Source organism: Neodiprion fabricii, chromosome 7 (genome assembly GCF_021155785.1).
Source record: "Neodiprion fabricii isolate iyNeoFabr1 chromosome 7, iyNeoFabr1.1, whole genome shotgun sequence".
Classification (NCBI taxonomy): Eukaryota; Metazoa; Arthropoda; class Insecta; order Hymenoptera; family Diprionidae; genus Neodiprion; species Neodiprion fabricii.
This window is the reverse complement of record NC_060245.1, coordinates 20,715,217-20,737,701: the sequence shown is the minus strand read 5'-3', so window position 1 is coordinate 20,737,701 and position 22,485 is coordinate 20,715,217. Positions and strand designations below refer to the sequence as shown.

Here is a 22,485-nt window from a genome sequence, read left to right as displayed (position 1 = left end):
TATTCTTGGGGAAAAGCGGAGGAGAAAAGGGTTGAAAAAAGTAGTGCTGCAAGGCAGAAGTAACGTCTTGGAGAGTAACGCTTTATATACCAAAGCGTCTGCTTCAGGATGGGTGACACTGGTGGAGTTAAAATAAGAAACACGAAGCGTAAGAAAAAGAAACAGAAGACGAAGACGAAGAAGAAGAAGAAGAATAAGAAGACAAGAAAGAATTGAAAGAAAAAGGAAACAGACACTGTAGACGCGATAGTAATGGATAGACAGTGTCTGACGGTCGTATTTTCAACTCAGCGTAGAATTCTATCTTATTTCTCAGCTCCCCGTCCTCTTACTCTCTTTAATTTTTTTTTTTTTTTAACATCATACCCTGTTTCATTTATTCCCCGCCTCCAATCGATCCGGTTCACTCCGTTCCCTCCATTAAATATATTCGATTACGATCGACCTCACGTCGAAAGATTTTGGTCTCTCAATTATTTCTGACGAGCTCCATAATCGGCCGACGGTGGGCGTCTTATGATCCGGTGAATTTCCAACGGAGAAATTGAGCTTTTGGGATGGGTCGCACATGATGATGCCCACCGAGAATTTATAGTGTTAATTAAGAAGCCCTAGGCAGAGCCGGGAATGTGCAGGTTCTCGGTATTCCCTCAGTGATAAAGTTGACTCAATATTTAATTTGAAGCGTGTTTACGCAGCTCCCGATTTATGGCTTCTGTGTCGTGCCTATCAGGCTGGGGTACCGTTGTTCCGTAAATAAATCCCTTCCTCCTCCCTTCTCGATGCAGATTTACCCTCGCGTGTCCCAGTCTCGATATTCCGTTCTAAAGGGGGCTTGAAATATGATCGTAAATTAGGTGGATAAATAACACTTGCGGCGGTGCGGAGAAGCCGAAGGACCGATCGTTGCAACGGTGGCATGAAACGGTTAAACGTGAGCGGGGATCGCGAAATATACGTGGTTAAAATTGGCGAGCAAAAAACCCCTCCAGAAAAAAAAAATCACATCTCGTTAAACGCGCAGTCAAGTGAACAAACGGAACGATTTGAACGGTTAAGGATACGGAAAGTAAACCTACGGCTTATTGTCAACGAAACAATTTGCTTTTCGAAAATTAATTTTCCAACGGTAGTGAAGAGGCTCTTCCAGTCGGGGAGAAAAGCTCACCCAAAGAGGATCTGGTGGATCTGGAGAGGCTGTTAATTAACTGGGAACTCGACCTGCAGGCCTCGAGTACAACACCGTTATAATAGAAAACCCGGTCGGGGGTTCCTCAGCGGTCGTCGAAGGCACGACGTCGTCATCCTCTCAGCTGCCACCGTGAATTGACCAGCGAACCGAAGCTCGAGTTCCTCCGGAGGCAGAACCTGCTGCAGGATGAGGACCAAAGAGAGAAGGAATGCTGAATCCACCAAAGAATTTCTTTCGCCCAACGCCGGCGGACCCGCAGGGTCGAAGCGGATGGTGAACGACCGTCATTTGTCACGAGGAAGCTAGGACCGAGTGCCGGGTGGAGGGCAAGAGGGAAAGAAGGAAAGCGGGGAGAGGGTCAGGATGCAAATTGTATGGGCACTGCGTTTGTCGGGGAGCAGTGGACCATGGAAAACTCAGCTTCCCACCTCTCCTACCCAGCATCACTTGCGCTACCGCCTCATCGAACCTTGGTGAGTACACACAAGCCTTGGTTCCTTACCTCGGATTGGACCCGACGCGATGGTGCAGACGGCTTATTAAAAAACCCCTTGTTCAACGGAGGAGAAATGACAAAGATAATAACGATGATAACTCTGGAGGGAGTTCGCTCCCCGGCCCAACCCTCATTTGTTTAAGAGCCCTTCTTATGTACAATTATGTACCACCCGGTGTCAATCCAACCGGTTTTTCATATCAGCGGTTTTCTTGACTCGCCGGTATACGATCCTCGCCTTCACTCGACTCGCTGCATATGCGAAGAAGTTTTTGATGAATCAAGTTCGAGCGCCCGTGGATCACACTCTCCGAGTCAGAGAGGGTGTACCTACAGCCGTTATTTTGGAAGCCACGATCGGAAGGGATGGTTCCTGCCCGTACATCCAACCCACCGTCAAAGGAAGCGTGGTGAACCACGCGGCGATAAGACGTGGCGTTATTAAAAAATTCCGCGAAGCGGTGTGTAGGGTGCAGGGGTTGAAGGCGGAGGAGATGAGGCAAGAAGGAGAATCCTTTCCGAGTAAAGTGTACCCTGCCTTGAGTGAAAAAAGGTTTCTAAGGTATTTTCGGGTGTACGCTTGGGTTACGAGCACCACATGCAGAGCACGCTGGGCTTGGCTATTGCCTTTTGCTACCATCCATTAGCTTCTTCTTCTTCTTCTTCTTCTTCTTCGTCTTGAACATGGAACCACAGGCCGGAGACAACGTAGGATTTGAGAGTTTCACGCAGCCCTTGGGTGAGATGAATATCACCGCAGTTTCACCCGTACATCGGGGATGAAAAAGAGGGCTTGCTCTGGCCTTCCTTTTTTCTTACAGACTTGTTACGCACAGAGGCCAAAGCCAGCCTTTTACCGGAATGGATTTCGGTTCTGGCCTTGGCCAGCAGAACACGACTAGTTGACCAGCGATCGAAACTTTCCGCGTCATTTCCTAACCACCCCATCGCTTTACGTCCCCCCCTTTTAACCCTGTTCGCAACTGATCACTGCATGTTCATACTCACAGTAAACGACCATCGGCTTCTTGCTGGTCGCCTCGTTTCCCGCGACTCCGAAGACCGTGCAGGTATAGTTCCCGGTTAGCTCGGGAGTCGGGTTCCTCAACTTTATCGCCCGCCACATCTTCGACTTGTCTTCACTCGCCTTGTACCGCAGGTCGACGTACTTGTCGAAGGGTGGCACGCTCTGTGGCTTCTTCCAACCGTCCGTGTCCTTCTCGTCTCTGGCGTTTATCCATTGGTACACTAACTCCACCTCGTTTCGAAACCACTTCACCACCAATCCTTCACTCGGCGTCTTTTCCAGGTCGTAGTCGCAGTCCAAAATCACGAAATCCTCCTTTCCACTCTCGACAAAGTCGGGGACTGTGTGCCGCGTTATTTTGACCTGCGACGCATCTGTAAACAAAATTTAAATCCACATGTCAGTAAAGTGTCATGAAATCTCGGGGTTTTGAAATGGCCTTATTGTTCTCAATGTACGTTTCAGGTTATTCGGGTTTCTTGGAGTGTTGAGCGAGTGCAAAACCATTTAACACCTGATAGAATGTAGAGCTTGAATTCGATATGTTAAAAGTGACATAATTTCAAGTACATCTTGAGCTTAAGGACATTGAGTGATTTAAAGCTACGATTATACGTTCTAAAATATTTGAAGTGTTTCACTTTCTTTATTATTTCCACCGAATGATGAATAGTGGGCATAAAATTGACTATGATCGATTTCGTCAAGGATGATTCGCGGAGAGGGGTGAAACCATTGACTGCGATAGTTCACCCTTCGGACTTGCAGCATATGTCGCCTAACCGTTTCACGTCGGTTTTTCTTATTCCGGCTGGTTTCTCGCCGAGGATTCTTTTTCTTGAGTACACAGACGTAGAGACACGTGGGGGACAGAAAGACATACGAGGTGAGGATAGAGCGGCTCGTTCGTGCGGAAAGCGCGACGCAGCCGGGTGGGAAATATTCGCCAGCCAAAGTCCTCACCTCGCCTCACTTCGCTATCCATTTCTGTCTCAGCTTAAGTATGCCGGCAATGCTATTTTCTTTATTTTCTTCTTTTTTCTTTAACCGAGAACAGAGACAGCTTCTAGTGTTTGCTCGAAGAGATTTTTATCCCAACCTGGCTCCCGGACTACGGTGAATGTTGTAGTGAATCAAAAGACGTTAGACACGTTTTTTAGGTCCCAATTTGGCCGTTTAGAAACTAAGAATTACTACTCTTAAGGTTATCCTAACTAACGAAACTAAAAAAATTGTGCGTATTATATTCTTCTAGTAGCAAATATGATGCCCGATTGATATTACTGAAAAGTTTTACTTCATGATCAATAAATATTGAAATATTATTTCTTGGGTAAAAACGTCAAGACATATTTCGATTCTTTGAACGATTAAGTTGCAACGTCAAAAAATGGTGGTTTAAAACTCGGGTTCTTTCTTGAAAAGTCGCGATAAATTTCCCAAGAAATTGTTTGCTGTAATTCGAAAAATATGAATGAAATCAACGTATGCAGGAAAAAAATGCGATCGAGGTTTTCTGATACTAATTGACTGAAAATCGTGAACGAAATTAGTGTGTCCATTTCATAACTGTGGAAACGTGTCAGGCTCTGTTTATCCGAGACGAACAAAAGGCCGTGTTATTATTTTTCGAGAGTTTGATCAAACTTTGAATACCTGCACCCTGACAAAAGGAAGGTCCGGGTCGCTGTTCGTCCGTCGGCCGGAATTCGATCAGACCTTTGCCTATCCGGACGGAAAATTTAACTTCCGAACAATTCAAAGTCGCGGGGGATTTGCCGTGAGGGGTGGATAGCTAATATCACGAGTGCTAGGCGCAGCGGCTCGTGTGTGTAGATGGATAACGGGGCCGACTAGAGCCTGCTGGATACGGCCATAACCGCATGAAAATATCCCCATAAATCTATTAAACTTCGGTCCAACGGTCCTGGATCATTTCGCATGAACGAGCTGGCTGCTCTTCATCCCATCGCGCCCCTTCCGCAACCCTCGACCTAGATGCGGAAATTCCGGATCCCGATAGTTGCGGGATCCGCAAGAGTTCGACCGCGTCTTTTTTAAAGTCGAAGAAATGTCGAGCTCTTCTCTGAGTCCTCTCACTGTGGTCCAAAACAAGGCAAGTTCTGTCAAAAATTGTTAGAGAACCGGATTTTTATTTTTTTTTCCAACGATAAAAAAGTTTTAAAATATACGACAAATTATCGCAGGCTATTTCTTAAAAAACAAAACAATGTCATTTTCCTTGACTTCGAAACCGTTTTACAAAAAATGATAGTTTGAATTTCAAACCTTTTTATTACAAAAAAAAAAAAAAATTCAACAAATTCGATTCGTCGCAGATGGCCGTTCTTTAGCAATTTTTCAAACAATTTACTCCTTTTCGGATCGCTGTGCCTCTAAAAAAAAGCTGGGGGTGAATTCGAGCCTCCCTTTCTCCCCTTGGGTTTTATTCAGGCCGGTGCATCGCGGGACTGCAGTCCGTTAATCGTGCGGCCATAATTGCATAATCTCTGAGGCAGTAATTGCTTAATCGGCGCAGCCGCTAATCCACCGCTAATCTCACTTTAATTATCATCGCCTCCGATGTTTTCTTTTGTCCTATAGCTCAGCTCCTTTCTTCCTCTCTTGATCCTCCCTCGCCCCGCACCCCTCGAAACGTTTCTCTACGCGGCGAACGGCGAGAGTCGAGGTGTTGGCATTGATTAAGTTGGCCGCATGCAAATCGCCGCCCCTCCAACCCCCGCCTACCCTCGGAAAACGCTATTCGCTACCGGTCACCGGTCTAGCTGGTCCCCGGATAAACCGGCTACCCCACCCACTGTAATTATACGCGATTTATCATAATTGAGAATGGTATCGAACCCGCCATCTAACGGGGGCGAGCTATTAGCTCGTCGGGTCACCGCGTCGAGATCGTAAAACCTGCATCTAGTTTCAACCCCTCGCACGATGCGCTGCGAAACTGAACCGGAGTGCGGGGGAAAAAAAAAAACATGTTCTCGACAAAAATGAAAACCAAACAGAATCCAATTTATTCGCTTCGTTGAGGGGTGTAACATTTGACAATTTCGTTTTTTTTTTTCTCATCTCTGATGGTAGAAAATGTAATGAGATAATAATATTTATGAAGGAAGTTATCAGGCATATATTTGAGTAAAATACAAAAAATTGTCATCAAAGAATACTCAAAAATGGCGACACTGGAGCCATTCTTGCGAGACGTGTTGATTTCTGCGACATGCGGTGAAACTGGTGCAAATTTGAATCTAGAAGAAAACGAAGAAAAAAAAAAAAAACAAAAACTACGCAATCAACATTTTTATAGCTAGTGAAATACGTAGGGTATTTTTGATGAGTCAATTTAAATATTATTTAATGACAAATGATTGCCTCTTTTTTGGCGGAAATCTTACGTTTTTTATTTAGGTACTAACCAATCACACAAAAATCAATATTTTCAAAATCCCCTACGTATTTCTTTGGCTATAAATATGTAAATTGAATAGTTTTTTTTTCCACATTGAACACGTCTCGAGGTAACAGCACCAGTGTCGCTATTTCTAAACATTTGTTGACAATAATTTTTTGTATTATATATAAATGCACGACTAATAAATTCTTTAAATATTGATTACCATTTCTTCGATCCAACAAAAAAAAAAAAAAAAAAAAAAAGAAAAAACAAATCGTTGCAAATTGTTCGATATTTATAGTGATGTCATCCCGTAAATCATTTCTTTCCGCACGTATCAATTACGCCTTTTTACTTCATCATGGTTTCATTCGACTCACATTTTGCAATGTAGATTAAAGTGTTGTTCAGGATAATGTAAAATTAAACGCGTCACGATGAAAAGTTCATAATTTTTAATCAACGTGTCTAAAGTGCTGACAAATCTTGTGAGAGCGAAGTTTGTAAAAAATGAGTGTTGACGAGTGAAGTTCGTTTAAGATTAATACCTTTTTCTTTGGGTAAACTTTCCGCGAAGTTTACTCTTTACGAGTCAAGTTTATGCAATTTTCTCGCATAAATCTGAATAATAATAATTTTAGCGCAAAAATAATTGTTTTACTAGTTCTTTCGTCAAAATCCGTTCTTCAACAAAATCTCAACGATTACCTCACTTCTCTGTTTCTTTCATAAGCCAAATTGGAGGTAGATAAGACCGGCAGAAAATATGAATGAATGAAAGACGGAGCACGTGGGTGGTAAAATGAAAATAAAGACACGGCAGGCGCCGAGTTTTCTCGAATCGTCCAACGCCGCGCCTTAAGAATTCGGCGAAGGTCTCTTAGAGACCGATAAACTGGATTTTCTGCAAGATAAAGTTGAACAGTCGTGACTCTTCGCGCAGAAGCTCGTATTTAACCGGCAATTGAAGATACCTCACGGTTTCTCGCCTCGCAAAAGATTGCGAAAATAAACGAACACGAGAAGATGCCGAAAGAACTAAGAGAGAGAGAGAGAGAAATGTAAAAAAAATGAAAGGAAATCTGACGGCCGATGTCAGCTCGGACGTTTTTGCTCTAAGGGGGTTGACAAGGGAGAGAGAGGGGGGGGGGGGGGCACAAAAACGATGAGCGAGAAAAAAAAAACGCATTTCAGAGAGACGAGATTGCCGAAGGGAATTGAGAAAGAGTTTAGCCATTTTCTTTTCAGATGCTTCTTCCTCCTCTCTTCTTTTCTCCACCGCCCCCCCCCCCCCCCCCCCAACCACCCATTCTTTCTTCGCTCGCAGTAATTTCGTTTTGTTTTTTATTCTATCCCACTTTTACCGAGACTTTGTTGTTTCGCCTTTTCGGCCTTTACACCCAATGTCTGCGGTTTTTGCACACGCTCGCGGCACGCGTATAAGAGCGAGAAAATTGTAACTACTAGAAGCACCGAAGAAATAAACAGGGCCGGCTGTGTGTTCTCAGTAGGAGACGCTTGCTTACTTTTCACAACCAGGAATTTATAATACAAACGTATATATTTGCATACGGAATTTTTACGCTTAACCTCCTGGAAAGAGAGAATTGAATTTCGTATAATACTGGGGCGAATATTCATGGAGTATCTTTTCTCCTTTACCTCCATTTTCCATTTCTTCATAATCGTTTTTATATTCATTTCGTTCCCATTTACCTGGGATTATTATAATAAATTATTAAACTCTACAAGCAATCGTCCGTACCGTCATTCAAAATTCTCACGCTCTTTTATTTTCCTCACCGATTATCGTTTCGTCGGAGTTTTCATCTTCGAACGGCCAACAAACTCCGAATTCAACCACGAGTCGAGATCTGTTGTGGGGTGTAACTTGCCAAGCTACGAGTCACCGTAACGATCCATAGAACGAGCGAATGAATTATTAATAAGGTGTAATTACACCGGGTAACTTCTTAATGAATAATAATCAATCATAGAGCTCCTGGCTTCACGCATGTCGTCCAGAGAGAGAGAGAGAGAGAGAGTGATTTATTAGCAAAAATATTATACTCGGACTAACGACTGCATGTGCCATACTTTTTGCGCGTGTCCCGAAATTTGAAACGTCCGCTGATCACGGTTGTTGTTGTTTTTTTTTTTTTCTCTTTTATTATTCTTGAATTTTTTTATTTTCGAACGAAACGAAAGAAAATTACGGGCTAGGTTCTAGTTTAAGCTCGAGAAAGCTCGAAACGTGTCCGCCGGCAGTTGGCAGAAGCTCGCTGCTACCGATTGATTTCGGATATGCAAAGTTTCCAATATTTGCGGACCGGTCCGCCGGTGAAACTCGTGTTTGTACACCTCGGGAAAGGCAAAGGATTTCCCCAGCGTCGAGCCTTTCCTCCTTCCTCGGTCCTATTTTAATACTATTTACTCTCCCATCGTCCTCCTTTCCGATCCTCCTTCGCTCGCTCCGTTTATTGTAATTTTATTTTTCTTGCCATTCTCCGTACAGAAATTCGATTACGAAACCATCGTTTTCCTCCCTGATTTCGTCATGAAGATTGTATTGAAAATTATTTCTCCTATAGGCGAAGAAATGGATAATCTGTGCAATCGAGGAATCGATTATCGAAATTACGTGAAACTTCGGTATAAAATATAAGAGGTAAAATGCAGGCAGAGTCAGTTTAGCGTTGACGTACGGCTGTTTAGGGTAACCATAGTGAATTCGAAAAAAAGAAAACTCGGTTGGAAGGACAGTGACAAGAAGTACATTAATAAAAAACGACCCAGCGTATAAACACGCAAGAAAGTAAACGGGGAAGAAAGAAAATATCAGACGAGACGGGGGGAAACTCGATTAATTCCAAAGGTGCCTTTGCGTCTCGTCGTACTTTGCACACAACGCATATATGTGTATATATATATATATATATATATATATACCTACCTACGTGCATTTACATATATAATACCCATGTACTCTGCATGCATATGCATATTTGCAAAACCCCCGTTCGATATATTTATGCCACAAGATACGAAACTTTTACGACGACCGGAATGTTGACGCGTTTTGAATAGTTGACCGAAATTTTGGTGGATCAAATCAGGGTGAAAAAAATTTCAAGAAACAGTCTTGCAACGAATTCGTATTGACTGATCGATTTCTTTACGACGATTAAACCAGAGATTTTGTGCGTAGAATTTTTTGCATCTTTAAGCTTTTGACAAGGAAGGTATCCCAGGACGATCTTCCCGATTTGATTTCTTTTCTAACATGTTATAGTAGCCTGAAAACTAAACGATACAGTTCTTTTTTTTTTTTTTTTCATCCACCGTTAGACACTTTAAGCGGGTGAAAACGACCCCCGAAGATGAACACCCAACCGGGTAATTTCGTGATTTTTTGATGCGCTTCACGGATGCGAATGAAACAAACACTGAAATGTTTCTATTCATATTCATATTTTAACATTTTAACGTTGGTTCGTTCGAATCCATTAAACTTTGCGTGTCATTTTCACTGCTTTAAAGTCTATAACGGCAGATACATGAAAAAAAAAATAAAAATAGGTTTCGCTTAGTTTTCAGTCTGCTATAACACGTAACAGAAGAAATCAAACCTGAGAGATCGACCTGGGATATTTACCCTGCGAGAAAAAATCATTTGTACAAGTATCACACGCGTGTGTGTCGAGTACTGAATAATATTCCACCGCTTTTGAGCGAAAATAGCTTCAGAATAAGAGAAAAAAAAAAAAAAAGAAAAAGGAAACAGAGACGAATCGAGGAAGAATCATCGATTTTGTATACATATAAGAACGTGTGACGTCTCTTCTCCCCCTTATTTTGTATCTAATTTTAACTCGCGTTCGTGAGACGATGGGAACATGACTCGCACGTGCTTCAGGTCTTAGATTCATCCCTGAATTATTCGAGTCAGGTAGAATATAAAGTTTTGAGAAGAATCGGCGCAGCGAGCTGTGAGGTCGATGTTGAACATCCTGGAATTCTGCACGCGGTTCAGTTGCGGGTGATTCCAGCCCGGTAACCGGAAGTTGCGTCCCTCTTGCAGTCGCCGAAAGCGTCCACAGCAGACTCGCTTTTCGGTAACATTACCGCGGCTATCTTAACTCCAGTACCAAACTAATTGGAAACAAAGTTAGGCCCGGCGAGAGCTTCGCATAGTTTACTTCGGCACGATGCAATCCGAGATCATCACCCCTCTACTCACAATTCTGGCTGCTATATCGCCGGGGAAATTAAGCCCGACTTAAGCCCCCTTTTCCGTGGCTATATAAACGCCCCTGACTTACTCGTGCAGAAATTTCGTGCCAAAAACAGAAACTAGTTAGAGAAATCGGGAATTTTGGCAGCCCGGAAAGAGGTCGATTAACCCTTTGAGTCACACGTTATTACGCTGAGTCTAGTTTTATAAAAAGATAATATTCTACGGTTTTTGGGACGCTGATTACGAATCTGAAATCAAATTTTGAAAATTCAAAGTGGCGGATCCAGTATGGTGTATAAAAATTTCAAATTTGATTGAATACAGTCAAAAAACTGTATGCAAGAGTTTTTGGAATCGCTATACTGGATTGTCAAAATCTGATTTCAGATTCGTGAGCAGCGACCCCAAGAACTCTGGATTCGATTGAATTTGAAATTTACGTCCGCCATATTGGAACCGCCATCTTCAATTTTTAGAATCCGATTTCAGATTCGTAATCGACGATCCCATGAACTGATAATTTATGTAAAACATGTATATGTGTGCGGGGTAAGTTTATCGGAAATGAATTATTCCTTCAGTCAAACGATTTTTTTAATCAATTTATTTCTAACAGTAATAATTCACATCATGTCGCAATATTTCATCGTTCGTTGTAGTTATTGAAAAGTTGTAAGAAAATTGGTTACCTTACAAAAATGGTTTCAATTATGTTAGATTAACGTAAGAATTTTGTACAGGCAATTTATATTCAGTGTTATTTATACAGTCGTCAAAAGTAACATTTTTCGGTTATTGCAGTACGTTGAATCTGTTTTTCCTTATCTTCTTTTCAATTTAACACATTTTTTCAGACCAACAAGACCTTAGCATCGATTTATTTTCACGTACTAAAATATTTTCTAACCACAGCGACAAAACTCGTTCCAATTCTTACACCAATCCAAAAAAACGACATTATATAATCGCTATAAAACGAAGAAAAAAATAATAATTTTAAAAACTGTGTTACAGCAACCGAACCACCCTTGGAACATTCCTTCGCAAAAATCTTCTTCTCAGTTTCACCCAACCTGTGACAATTTTAGCCACCTCATCTCTCATTCTCCCACTTTTCGTTCCGATCATTCAATTTCCTGCAGTCCAAATTAATTTTTCGCATCACGCTGAAGACGAGAAAAAATTTTTACAAGAATAAATGCAAAATTTTTGCCTCTGGAAATTCCACCTCCTTTTTCTCGTCTTCCGTGTCCCACTTATTCCTGTATTATTCCCACGGGACAGGGGAGAAGCGGAATCGGATTATCCTGCATATACGGTTTCGTCGAGGGGTAGTTTGCATTATAATGCCTCTCGATATACATACACGTGTGTAACCTCGATCTGCAATAAGAAATGCCACAGGATCGGTGATCGGTGATCTTCGCCTGATACGAGATATCGACACCAGCTACCAACGTGATGAAATAAATTCTATCGCTGAATTACGCATACCGGGACAATCAATTGAAGCTTGAAAATCAACCGCGCATGCGCCAAATAATTCAATCTCATTGGTCGGCGAAATCTTCCCGCAGCGATATTCTTGCCTGCGACGCAGGCGTGCCAACTTACGCAGAAATGTGTATGTTTGAATTTTCAAAGAGCATAAACATTAAATTCCGATCGTTCTTCAAAGAATCAACTTTCCGACCCGATAACAAATGCTTCCCAAACCTTTCCGAGTCACTGCGTCAATTATTTGAAATTCTAACCTCGAAAATTCGTATCGACTACATCGCCGCCAGAACCAGTTTGACAGCTGAAACTCGGGTTGGCCAGCCTGCACGAACAGCCGATAAAACCCGCGCACGCGCAATTGATTTTCAAGTTTCAAGAGATAGTCCCGGTACATGCTCGAATTTATAATTGGAACAGTGAAATCATCAGGTCTCTGTGTTTCTTTTTTTTTTTGATTCTTGTAACGGTTTTATAATCAATTCACTCGATACTATTCGCCAGCACATCTCGCGGTTATATATAATCGATTCGATTCCCGCGGTTCGGATCAAAATTGACGGCCACATGAAATAACGGGTTTTATATCGCATTATGCAATCACATTTCCACGCGCGAACGAATCTAATGAAACTTTACCAGCGAATAATAATTAAAAAGTATCCCTAAACGCAAGAGAAAAGGATCGAGAAAGAGAGAGAGAGAAAATAAAAATAAACAGATGAGCGAACAAGTATTGAAAAAGAGGGTTGCCCTTGGGACGCGGGGAATGGAAAATCCCTCTGCGGCTGATTGCTATTTTTCTTCATCGACGTGTCCCGCTAAGCATGCCGGGATACCAATCACCATTGTTTCGACACCGATGATGAAGAATAACGGCGGGATTAAGGCATCGACACCGGGGGAAAGGATCAGATCAGGGAGAAAGGGGTGGAAAAAGGTGGCACCAATTTCATCACCACGAGTTCGTTCCTTCCTCGGATATCGGTAATCCTACTTTTCGCGGATAATTCTACATTTGAAGGATTATATGCAGTTAAGAGATAAAAGAGAAAGCGATTTTTCCGGGATTTTTCATGAAGAGACATTTCAATTTATTAATACAAAAATTGATACACGTATTGAGGGTAACGTTGAACTTGATTCTGAGATTTTTTATTCGTTAAATTATGATTCTTATCTTTATAGATAGAACACGACTTCTAGTATCACCGGTCTAATTAGGCGCGTGGCGTCAATCTATCAAGGTGATCGAAACACAACGGATAAACAAGAAACAGGTGGGCACAAAATGTGAACAATAAAGCGTTGTGTGCGAAATACACGCAGGCGTAGGTAAGTACGATGCCTACCTTGCCTCAAGGCTTATTAGACGCGATTTTCCAGTTCTCGAAAGCTCTCTACTTGCAGGTCTGATGATTGGGGCTGAAAAAGACGAGGATGAAATGGGAAAAGGGGATGAGGGACGCCCCCTGGGACTGGGTAGAATTTTTTTCTCGCATATTACGTAAAATGAATAATATTTGAAATAGAATAACAGCGAGGGCTTTGCGGATGTCGGACTGCGGTGGAAGCTCGATGGTGCAAAAATTCAATATCTTTCGACAAACCCCTCGGCGACACCGCGTGTGACAAACTCGTGGAAATTGTAATTTTCTTTCTTTTTCCTCGCGGTATTATTCGGGGTGATTCTGATAATAAGTTCAATCTTTGCGTTGTTAATGGAAAATGAAACGAAAAATCCAGTTTTCAGGTACATGTACAAAGCAGAGAATACACGAAACAATCACGTAGCCGTACTTTTTCCTTCTCGTCGATGAAGATAATAACTTTTAGTGTAACGAGCAATTAAATCTCACTGATTTTGTAATACGATACCAATTATTTTCGTGGTTTTCGTTGTATAATCACATCAGTTTTCGATTCGCATTCGACGATTGCTCCAATTTTGAGTTGTACCAAACGCAATCTGTGAATAAATATTCCGTAGAACAATTCTCCTGTGGAATAATTCGTGCATGATTATTTTTAATACGAATCTCGAATTCCTTTCTGTAGAAAAATGTTTCTGTAGAAACGACTCTGTAGAACTGGGCGGGGTCGAAATTCCGAATTTGAAAAGTTCCAAAAGCACCGAATCCCAGATTTTTTGGTAAAGAAGCTTAAAGTGAGGAATGCAAATTTTGACGAAACATCAAAGTCTCTAATGGTCCGAAACCTGACGCTTGAAGCTACGAAGTGTAAGTTTCCAAAAGGGCAAAATTCCGGAAGAAAAACATGTTGAAAAGGCATAACTCCAACGAGTCAAAGTATCGAAAGTGCGAGAATGAGAAAAATTTGAAAATCTGAAACATCTAAATTCCGAATGATCCAAGGTTTTCGGTTCTGTGAATTGATGGCTTGGTGAAATTTCATCAATTCGATCTTTCTTTGTTTTGGATTCTCGATACTTTTACGTCCGGAATCCTGGTCATTATGATTATCGGTTTTTCTCATTTTTTACACCCACTCGTTGAGTAAACTACGCTGTGTGAGTATATTTTAATTTTCGGAATTTATCTCTATGACAACTTGAATTTTCGTAATCTTGGATTTCGGACCTTTGACCGGTCGGTTTTCCGACCATTCAAAACTCGGTCGTTTCTCCAAATTTTGATTTCTTCACTTCAATTTTCACCACCAAGTAACACGAAATTAGTCGTTTTCAAAACTCTTAAAATTCCGCACATCAAACCCCGCCCCGTACAACCCATCCCCAAAAAAATTCTCTCCCCAGATGAACGAAATTTCCGCAAAACCACCCCGCATTCGCAACTAACAACCACCCCGATCTCTGTGCGACTCAATTACCCTCAACTAAGGAATTATGTATATATATACATATATATATATATATATATATATATATATATATATATATATATATATATATATATATATATATATATATATATATATATATATATATATATCTCCAAGTATCGCCTAGGCGTGGCTACGCGCGCCCCGCGATGAAGATATACTGTTAAAACGGGGTAATCAAACGTTGCATGCATGTCCAGGTCGGCCGCAGCCCCAGAGATAACCGCACCCCTCCAACCCCTTTCCGCGATTTAACCCCCGCTTCATATATACGCGGCGCCGTGTCGCGGAAGAGTAACGCGCGACACACATGCCATTTGAGTTGTGGGCACGCGCGTTGGGGGTGGGGGGTGAAGGGTGTATATTGCCCCGACTGTTTACACGCGGTTCCCCGAGCGAGCCGACGTGGAGGGTCATAAACCGGGCCCTCAGCCTCTTCCTCGAGGCGCGATATGTGACGCGGAGAGCCCGGATTAGCCCTAAGGTTCACGATCTCCGGAACGTCTCGTGAGGTTTTGGTCTTCCGGCTCGGTTGGTGGTAGTCCTGCAGGCGCGTATTTATGCCCTATTCCTTTACCCGAATTCATACAAATCGACGCATTGACTGGTACAAAAGCGGATTGAGGAGATTTGCGCGCTACCTACCCTGATTTTTCCACTTTCCTTCGTTTTTCGCGTTTCTTTTTTTTTTTTTTTTGTTATCGTTGTTGCCGGCTTCATTATTGTTGCGTTGTTTTTTTCTTTTTGTTTTTATTCTTCTCGATGGGTACGCGCTCCGAATACTCTGAATATTTTTTCACCGTCACTGTTTACTGGAATATGATTGAAACAGTTTAAGGGTTGGAGAACAGGGTTGAGTTATGTTTTATTGTACAAATTATTGACAGCTGTCTTGATATAATTAAGTAATATTCCTGAACCCTTAATCACAGATATAAACCAGATTACAGTAATCACAGTATTCTAAAATTGTGGTTAAATTTTAAAACCACACAGAAATATACGGAAATATTGTTGATTTTATTAAATTTATGTTTCTTCAAACTGTAATTGAAACGAGGTTTTTTTTTTTTTTTGTCTTATCTTGAACCTGTTTTTCCCTGAATTTGTTCGGTTCAGTATTTTTCGCTCTTGTAATTCAGGAAATATGATTGTCTTGTTTGTATCCAAGTCGATGAATGTCTAATCACATCTAAGATTCACCGATAGCATAATTAATCAGACACCTAAATTTATTAAGTTACTTTGCAGATGTTTTTAAAAAGTATCTAAGTCTGTCAATCGTTTTTAGGGACTCTATAAAGAAATTTAGAATATCCCAAATGAAATAGTAAAAACAAAATGAAAACGAGAAACGAAATAAAAAAAATGAAAAGCTCAATCGTAATAAAAATAATCGTTTCATCGATTTATCGTCACGTAGCATATGTGCACGAAATTTAATACCCTTGGTGCAAATTTTCACCTGCGTGTAATTGACGAGTTAAATTTGGTTTATGGGGTAAAAAAAAATTCCCGTTGTATAGCACATATAGAGAATTATTTATGCAATAAACGCGCACTTGTGGAATTTCAACATAACAAACACGCTGCGATATTGATGATTAAGTAATTTATTCAGACCTTTGAATTTTCACATTTTCGCACTTTCGGATCTTTGACTTGTCCAAACTTTGCGCCTCGGGTTTCGAACCATTCAAAACCTCGATGTTTCGTCAAATTTTGATTCTTTCACTTCAAGTTTCCCCACTAAAAAAATCGGAATTTGGCGTTTTGGGAACTTTTCAAGTTCGTAATTTCACACCCCACCCTTTACGGTCGTATATCGAGAGAAAAATTTCGCCAAGTTTCATACTGCAGCTGTCTTTATGTGGTATCTCAGCATGTAATATTCGATCTGCGATTCGACGCACGACTTCGGAGTCTGACTACCTGACGAGTACTCGCGGCGAATTCGTCGATTTAATATTCGATTCCTGAGCCACGCTGTGCCGCTGCTTCTTTTCCTTCGGGATACCCGCCACCATCCCTTCGATTCCTACTCTCGCCAACTTTTTTCTTCCGTATGCTATTAACCCTCCCTACCTCCCTCCCTACGTATCCTGTCCACGTATGCTTTCATATCCGCTATTCGAACGAATTCGAAAAATAGTAAGAAGGGAAATGAAATGTTGGAGCGAAAATTAGCTCTCAGGATTAATCTGACGATTCAGGTTCTTGCGTTAAACGAAAGAAAAACAAAAATTACACTTGTGACACTCGGATCGTTTGGGATCAGCAAATTTTTGACTCCGCAATCTATAAGTCATTACGAATCGATATAAAATCTTGATAATTTACCGCGTACATTCAATGTTCTTAATAACGACGATTACGAAGAAATTGGAATACTTCAAAATTTAATTTCGTACGAATTATTCTTTATTTTTACAAGAAATTAGCCAAATTTCAAATATCTAATTGCATAAATATGTATAAAATTCCGAATAAAGCACTAACAATATGCATAATTGCATTACACAGGTCCGCGGAACTTTTTAATTACGTATATTTTTTTCCCGGGTGAAAACTGGACCATAATCTGTCTTCGCTCGAGACAGCACGATGTAAAAAAACGCGTCAAAGTTTTCCCATGTATAATAATATATAGTTGGACGAGTTAAGCTCGCACCGTGCATGCGGTAATTAATAATCACGAGTCAAAAAAAAAAAAAAAAAATAGAAGAAAAAAAGAAACTGCAGTAAAAACAGCTAACAAAAAATAAAAGAATTAAAAATCAAATAAACAACGCATTCGACGCGAACAGATTCTTCATATCAAGCGGCAACGAAAGTTTTCGAAATGCGTTAATGCCTGCCGGACCGGAAAACGCTAACCATTAGCAACGAGGGGTCGTGAATCAGCGGAATTTCGAGATTGGAGGGGGTCGCGACCCCCCGCACTTCGGCAAATGGCTTCACCTGTACACATCTGGTGTGTAAATTTCATCGGCTGACATGTGGAGTCCGTAAGATAGAGCCAGTTGCGCGTATCGGAATGCGGCAGACCGGAACGACCGTCCTGGGAACCGAACGACACGCTCGTTTCCGTTCCATCTTTCCACCCCCGCGATCATATTTTCGGTTATGAACGAATTAATGGGCCGGCTGAAAAAGCTCGACCCTATTCTCCATCGATTTTCACCCGGCAGCCTTCGTATCTACATGTATATTGGTCGAACAGAAGTCGCTGGCGAGCTTTGAATGCTGATATATAATGTGTCGAGCAGTAACACATAACGTGCTCTTAGTTTAATCATATGTCAGGTTATTCATTTCGTCATTATTCTCGCTGAAACGCGATTATTTCATTCGGTGAGGATTTTTGGTATATCTTGTATTTAGTATTTATTGAAGTAAAAAGATTTACAAGATAATTACGGAATCATCGAGTGAACCTGATAATTTATACCGGGCTACGACTTTGACTTCTAATTGTCAATAAGAGGAATACAAACAAGAATAGCAGTCAAAAAATTATAAAAGTCCGGGGAGTAATAAAAAAATGTGAGAAGAACATAAACTGACCGAAGGACTATTTTTTTTTTTTTTTTTTTTTTATTTCGTAACCCCCATTTAACCTGCCCCACCCATGTTTTTCGAGCTCGCGGGAAAAAAGTGGGAAAAGGGGAGGGAAAAAAAGGTTAGCCGAATTTTATGCCCGTTATCGCGGAAATATAAGAAGGGAGAGGCGAGATTCGTTGGGTGATATTTATGTGCAGCAGGTATGTATGTATGTACATATATATATATATATATATATATATACAGGTGGACGGATATGGGGGTAAAAAATCGGTAAGGGCCTTCAGGAATATGAGAATATTTCAGAAGGCCGTCTGTGATGTGGGTTTGCATAATTCGTTGTCCGGAAATGTGAAATTACACGCAGGCAGGTTGTGTGTTTGTGAATTAAGGTCATGTAGTAGTCCTATCTTTACCGACCGAGCAAATTCACCCTTTTCCTTCCTATATTAAACAAACAAACGAAGCTTGGCTTATCGTGAGGGCAGCTTTTTATTCACAAAATTATTGTAATTCCTTGTTCTCGTCTAGCGACCTCAATATTGCACGAAAACACTATCACGACGGTTCATTTTACTCGTAATTCTTAACGAAATTGCCAAAGTATCTCAACTATGCAGTTTTTTGTCCCCTGAAAAGCGGGAAATGTGGGAATATTAACACGCGTCAAAAAATCACCAAATCTTTGTCGTCGATTTTCGGGAGACGAGCAACGTTCCTGAATTCCGCAACGAAAAAGCGATGCATCGTCGAAATTCGAAACCTTTTCGTTCGTTTGTTTATTCAATATAGGAAGAGAGAGGTCGAGTTTACTCGGTCGGTAAGGGTAGGAGTACTACATAACCGTAACGCGACCCGCAGCTTCGCTCTGCAGCTTTACGACTCGCACACCTCGTTTCCGTGATACTTAGCCTCGCGGTGCGGAAAGCTACTTCCAATATTTTGCCGAATGTATTTCGCTGTCGCGCTCGTATATCCTTTGACGTTTTACCACCGCTGCCGCGGATAGTGCAGCAGGAAGAATGGAAACCCTGGAGGCAGATAAGGCGCCTGCACTTAGCGTGTAATAACCTGCGGGCGAAACGCGCCGGATGTCGGTAATAGCCATGCGGGCTCGACGCAGGAAGCGCGCTTCGCGATGACCGCTCGACGTTCTTTTTTAACATATTCTACATTTTCCCCGTTACCTACTCGAGATGTTAGCGGTCATTATAATAATTTGGAAGATGTAGAGCACGGCTTGGAAGCGGTCAGAGAAGCGGAATAGGAAAGAAATTTGGCGCAATTTTACCCGACGAAGTAAAACCAATTCGGCAAAAGAAATGAAACACCTTTTTGATAGCTTTCTGAAATCCGTACGATCGGATGTTTGAATAGGAATGAATGAAAAGAAATTCTGCCATGGTGCAGAACGTTACTGACGTCGAAACGTATACACTCATAATAAAAACACAATTCTAACAATCGAGTGATATGATTTCGAATGGATAATATATCAATGATTGTAATGACGAATATCAACGAATTGGAATCGGAAGGTTGTGTACCAAAATTTAGAACATTTGATTACTATAATTTTTGAACAAGAAGTCCGGAGATATTCAAAGAATTATAGTTACATCTGCACTAAATCATGGAATTTCTTTGCAAATTTTATTTTAATCAGTTGCGCCTTTTGTTCGGAATTGAGGATATACGTGATCGAAAGTAGAGAACGATTCATAAATTTAATTCCTCTGTAATTCAGACCACGCGAAGCAGTTATATTGAAAAGTTGAATAATTCGTTAATTGGTGACCGGAAGTGACGGAAGCTTGAAAATTTTCATCGATTATTTCCGTCCAACGCTTAATATTGTACCTAACTTTGATCAAAAATTACGTAGTCAATTCACCGGAATTAAGGACGCAACATTTTCTGCAGCGTAAGCAAACACAGACATTGTAAAATGTATTCAAACTTGCGTTAATGAAAAAATGTGTTCTCAGTAGACTCTGCGTTTAAAAATAAATCAAAATAGAAAGAATAACTCGAAACGAATTATCCATGTGTAGTTTAGAATTTCGTAATAAGTGAAGCATCCGTTGTACATTTCTCAATAACTTTTCCTGCCATCGAGCTTCTAGGCGATGTCCCACCAAGCTTTGCTGAATTTCATTGTTTAGTATAGACGGCAGAACGTGATGGGTTTGCAAATGTGCAACCCCAAAAGGCTCGGAACTGAAGAAAAGCGGAGGCAAAGCTGAGAAAAAAAAAGAAACAAAGAGAAAAAAAAAAAAAAAAAAACGAAGGCGCGACGTCGTTCCAGTCTTGTTTTCTCCAAGGGTGCAATTTCGACGAGGCAAGGGATGGATGGAAAACCTGCGCACGACCCTCAGCCTGCTCATGAGGATGTAAAATTTGCGCGAACGAGTCGACGAAAACGGCGTGACGCATCAGAATTTTACTACGTCAAACGCGAAAGCGGGATGTAAATAATACGCTTTGATCTTCTGGCCGCGGAGTTTTTCCGAGGTTTCACCCTTGCAAGCACAAGTCCCTCTGCATTCATCCTTCATATTTATTTTTATTTCAGGAAATTCACCGATGCTTATGAATTCTATTTGATCTTAATTTAACATTGTCTGACGTTGAATTTTCGAATTAAATTAAAAGTTTGTTCCATTACATACCTGGAAGCAGTGTTGGGCAATTTTGTAATTAATTTGTTACAAATTATGAATCAAAATTGTATTTTGTAATTGAAAAAAAAAAAAACCTCAATCACATTTGTAATTTATAATAATTCTAAAAAGGGCGTCAATTACTTTTGTCAATTGTAATTGATTCAAATAAAAAAAAAAGAAGAAAGATGCTGATTACTTTTTTGATTAGCAATTGATTCGGAAAAAGATGTCAATTCCATTTGTAATTTGTAATTGATTTAGAAAAAAATGTCAATTACATTTGTCACTTGGTATTGATACAAAAAAGAATGTCAATCACAATTATATAATTCGTAATAGATTTTCGAAAACGTGTTAATTAGTTTTGTAATTTTTGATTGATTCAAAAAAGAGTGTCGGTTACAATTTTAATTTTCACTTGATTTCATCTTTCATTTCAATTCTTCGGAATACATTACAGAAAGTTATTGGATGCTATCCAACACTGCTTGGACGCTTCCACCTGCCAATTTTGACGCGAAATTTCTCACAATGTACGCTCGGTGAAATTCCTGCAGGCTCGCGGTCAAGTCCAGCCCAATTTTAGCGCCATTCAATGGGTAATCGATTCACCCGTGCCGATCTTAATCGGATTTCATACACAAACGCCACCGTCGATCGTCGGGAGATGCGTATCGCTTCAGTGACAAATACCGTAATGGGTCGGGCTTCATTCCGGGGCTATCTTACACCGCAAACCGATTCGTTCCACTCGGATAGTCGCCGTCTATATACCGCTCCAAAAAAAAAAAAAAGGAAAGAAAAAGAAGTTTCGTAATCTCGGTTCCGATTATGCGTCATCAGTCAGCTAATACTGACAGCCGGGAGTGAAAACGACAGGAGAAAAGCGCTCGAGTCGGTATTAATCGCGCTTTTCAATCCCCTGAACTTTGCCCATCGCAGCGTTTTTTTTCTTCTCTTTTTCTTCTAATTCTTATTCTTCGAGCATGTCTTTGTGTAATTTCCTGCGCGTGGTTCGTTCTTACGCGTCAATGGAGCTCCGTCGCTTTTTTTAATTTTCAATTTCACCGGGGCGAGTATAAGTCGATTGAAAATTTCATATTCAATTATTCTGTGAGAGAAAAAAAAAAAAAAAAATACTTGCGTCTAAACTTAGAACTGTTTTATGGGACCTCAATCGCGGTTTTAACCTGGTTCCTTTTAACCCCACCACCTCCTATTAAACTTTATATCGTACTCGGTTATGGCAAGCGTTGCCGATGCTAAATAGGTTGAAGAAAGCTCTCGCGGTATTGAAATTCATTCTCACGATCTTACAAGTACCTGTGGTGACACGGAGTTATTTACAGACACAAGTGTCAAATAATCGCTTGATGAAACAACTAGAATAATAGGTGACAGATTTCCGGAGCTTAGTTTCTAGATCTTTCTCACTTTATGGAAAAACGCCAAGACGAGCAGCCGGCCTAGATCCGCATATCAATTTTATAATGATTTCAATTCGGCCACGATTTGAATTTTACAAATTTAAT

The 22,485-nt window shown here is 40.8% G+C and overlaps 1 protein-coding gene across 2 annotated transcripts in view; it reads right to left on the bottom strand.

Annotated features, from left to right (window-relative positions):
* LOC124186301 overlaps nt 1-22,485 on the bottom strand; it is a 111,626-nt gene that overhangs the window by 47,440 nt on the left and 41,701 nt on the right. For both annotated transcript variants that reach the window (XM_046577865.1, XM_046577866.1), the window contains exon 2: nt 2,697-3,089. In XM_046577865.1, coding sequence (XP_046433821.1) covers nt 2,697-3,089 — 393 coding nt within the window. The remainder of the gene's footprint in view (nt 1-2,696; nt 3,090-22,485) is intronic.